This window comes from Aspergillus glaucus, assembly GCF_001890805.1.
Source record: "Aspergillus glaucus CBS 516.65 unplaced genomic scaffold ASPGLscaffold_33, whole genome shotgun sequence".
Lineage (NCBI taxonomy): Eukaryota > Fungi > Ascomycota > Eurotiomycetes > Eurotiales > Aspergillaceae > Aspergillus > Aspergillus glaucus.
In genome coordinates this window covers 1-3,991 of record NW_019170485.1, presented here as the reverse complement: position 1 = coordinate 3,991, position 3,991 = coordinate 1, and the positions used below count along the sequence as shown (strand labels likewise).

At 45.0% G+C, this 3,991-nt stretch overlaps 1 protein-coding gene across 1 annotated transcript; it reads left to right on the top strand.

Annotated features, from left to right (window-relative positions):
- Positions 1–215: 215 nt before the first annotated feature.
- Positions 216–1,134, top strand: ASPGLDRAFT_61941 (uncharacterized protein; the record flags this gene model as incomplete). Its single annotated transcript, XM_022548497.1, has 2 exons — positions 216–323; positions 379–1,134. The coding sequence occupies 2 exons, from the start codon at positions 216–218 to the stop codon at positions 874–876; spliced, it is 606 nt and encodes a 201-aa protein (XP_022395890.1). The 3' UTR covers positions 877–1,134.
- Between the last annotated feature and the right edge of the window lie 2,857 nt (positions 1,135–3,991).

Genomic DNA, 3,991 nt, shown 5'->3' with positions numbered 1-3,991 from the left:
ACAGCACTACACTATCTTGCTGGTACTTTGAACATCAATGAAGCGGTTCTCGAGATGGTGCGGGCTGGCGAGGAAGTATGGGAAAGCGCGCAGAACTGGGGTATGGCCTATGTTACATAATGAGATATATGGACATACGTGTCATTGTTCCTATTTAGTTGCCTGCCGACATCTCATCAACCACAACAATTCAATTAAAACTCAAACCACTCATCATGGCGTTCGATACACCGAAGTCTCTCACCTCCATTCTAATATGCGCCCCATGGTACTACGATAGCAGAGCACGCCTTATCTCCTTCAAAATCGATGGCACTGGTGAGGTCAGTTAATACCGGATTTCCTTATTATCTGAACGCATCTAACCCACCCCATTAGCTATGGTGCGGTGGCGAACTCACTCTATACATCGTCTATGAATTTGAGTGGAAAATCTCAACACCGGAATATCTGCACCAGCCTATTGACCCCAACGGCAACCTCAGTAAAGACGGAAACGTCCACCATCTAGCCCAGTTTACTTTGGTAATGACAAGACGGCGGGGTCCGTTGCACGAGCGTACCAACCAGCCCGTTAGGATTGATGACAGGCTTGCGGATAGTGTCTTCGAGGAGAAACAGACTTATACAGTGTGTTTGGACAAGGGGAAACTTTCTGCTCCGATTATAGCTAATCGACTGCACGAATTTCCGGGCACGGAGATGCTTGGGCTCCAATTGGTATTCGATAGGTCCCCGTATCCAGGTGCTGAAGACTGGAGGCCGGGGGCTTTGCAGGTGCGGGATGTCAATGACATGGTGGGGGCACGGCAGTTTGTGAGCCATCATATTAGGAGCTTTAATGGTTCTTTGGTGGATAGATGCATAGTGGTGTAAGACTATTGTGAGAGTTACTTAGAGTGGCACAGTGAATCCGCAAATCCGCCTTTGAACTAGAGTGTCACCGGACGACCCGGAGACCCGCCCCAAACCCGCCCCAAAGCCCAACGGGCTGGGCCTTGGGTCAAGGGTCCTTGGCCCGCTACAGGTCCGGGTCCAAAGGGCCGAAGCCTTGCTATCTAATATATAGATATGTACAAAAGAACTCGTTGAAGGGAGAAAGAATCGTTAGTATGGCGGCGATGATTTGTGCGTATTCTCGTGATCAGGTGACCTAGGGTCACCTGACTTGGCGGATTTCTCTGAATAGTTTCAATCGAGAATCATTTATGATTCGAGGTGCTTTTCGGGCCTAGCCCGTCACAATTGGTCGATAGGGATATCCCAAAGGGGAAGCAGCCAGGTGGGGTGGTCCATATTCCCAGCGGGTGACATGGCTTGGGTGTCACAACCTGGTGTTACAGACCTAGCCACATCAGTCTCACGTGACTATGCGGGGAGTCAAGGCAGAATCATTGGGCGACAAGCCATGAGGGAATGCAGGAAGGAACAAGGAAAGTCACTCAGGAACTAGGACGACAGAGATACGACACGTGACTTGACTACCATATACCATGGCTTGGCATTGGTAGATGGTATACGGCTACCATCACGACTACCATCGGGAAGGTAGTTCAAATGGTATACAAAGTGAAGGATATATAAGGACACTCATTCCTGTACTTAGTTTAGTTCTTTGCAATTGTCTTCATCAATAAAGCATTGGTTACCTTTCTAGTTCAGACTCATCAGCACTAAAACCAACAGCTAAGTATACATACTTAGTTGGCCTTGTTTCTCTACTTTGTCACCTTATTTGGATTACTTGTTCACGGAGCCTGGCTGGGGCGATATACCAAGCAGCGCATTCTTTACAGAGCCTTACTGGGGCGAGATACCACGCGGCGCATTACGACTTAGACCTGAAGGGTCATTATCGATATAACGACGACGACGAAGGACACTCAGGTGAGTGCCCCAACTGAGACTTAACTAACTAGAACCTTAGGTTATGATATGAAGAGAAGCTAGGTTGTGACACAACAATCACCAGTCAGCATGAGTCTAGTCTCAGTTGACTTATTCACAACCATGTCAAACAACAGCGCTATGCCTAGGTCCTCTCATGGATCTGAGGAATGTATGCCCACATACAAACAACTGTTTGGAATGGTGAGCCAGCTACAGGAAAGCATCACCACCTTGGAAGAAAGACAATTGGCACAAACAATCAAAGTCCAACCACTGGAACCTTTCGACGGCACTCAATACAAGTTGTGACCTTTCATTACCCAGTTAGACTTGTATGTCTGCATTAATCACAGCAAGCTCACATTCAAATCTGACAAAGTCTTGCTCACAGTGACATATTTAACCAGTCCAGCATTTGATTGGTTTGAACCCATTTTACATGATTTCCAAGAAAAAGATGAAGAACATCACAATGACAATACCACTGAAATCTTCACCAATTATGCTGAATTCAAGAAACAACTTCAAGGAACATTCAGAGATATTGATGCCACATGAAATGCTGAATGAAAACTATGGTGACTAAAACAAACTGGATCAGTAACCAAACTGGTATCTGAATTTCAACAAATCATCACACATCTGAATTGGGATGAAGAGATGTACATCGCCAAATTCAAAGAAATGTTGAAACCAGAGATTCAGGAGAAGTTGGTTTGGATGGAACAACCAAGCTCCCTGAATGAGTTGTTTGAATGAGCAGTCAAAATTGACAACACCCTGTATGACCTAAGAGTCAGACAGAAGGAGTCATGATATGGAAACACCTTTAGAGGAAATCCACAAATGAACTGCTACCAATTGAACAATAGATGACCAGCTCAACCACAAAGCCAAGGGTATGAAGATCCCTATGGGCCATGACCAATGGAGCTGGATGCCACGCAGCAAAAACCTTTTGTGTCCTATCAGGAAAGGGAATGAAGGAAGAAAGAGAGGCTTTGCTTTACATGTGGAAGACTGGGTCACATGACAAAAGACTGCCTGCAATCATGAAATATTAGGCCTCAACAGCAGCAACAGAATGCCAGGCCACAGCAATAATGAAATGGACATAAGCAACTGCATGCTACCCAGGAGAGAGGAGCATACAACATCACAGGAATAACAAAACCAGAACTCAAAGCAACAAATGAATTGAAATGGCACATGTAAGAGGCTATGGATGAGCATGATGAAAGGCCACTGACACCTAGTGAAAGGATTGAAATGATACCCAACCTGAGCCCATTGAGGAGGTTGATGACTGAACAGATGACTCTCAGTGAGGAAGAGATTGAAGATATTATGAGTTCTAGTGAAGGTGACTATTGGCCAAATGAGCAGACAATGGGGTCTGACAGCAGAAGCAACAAAGCCCATGAAAGGATGGATGGGTCCAAAAAAGCCATCAACACAAATGAGCCAGTCCATGTGGAATTACTCAGTGAACTGTCTGACAAAGATTGGTCAGTTAACAATTCCCTTGACAAAGAGTATGGATCTCAGTTGATTAGCGGTGCCCCAAACACTGAGGAATTCAATGAGATACTGGAGACATCTCTGACAAAGACTCCCATAAATGATGAATGAATTACACAACCTCTGGCAGAGATATATGAGGGATGCACTGAATCCAGCAGGCATGGCCCTACCATGAGCATGGTTAACAATGAAGAATTGATTCAACAACAATGACTTGAAGAAGAAAAGAATGATGAATACCTTGCAGCATACCATATCAATGAAGTTGTGCTTGATATCAGGGATAACCTGAAGAGGTTTACCACTGAATTGAGACAATTATTTCAGGAGTTAGGCAATTACTGCCCACATCAAAACTTGGAATGCTGGGAACAAGAAGACCAAACATGGGATGAACACCTATAGAAATGCAACAAACATCCATACACCTGCAGATATTGTGAACAACACAACAGCAAACTATGGGGATATTTGTAAAAAGTTACAACCAAGAGACCATGAGGTCCTATCCGACGGGGGGCATTCGACTGACGGAGAGTCGAATCGAGTCTTGGCACTTTACTATGGGAGAAAATTG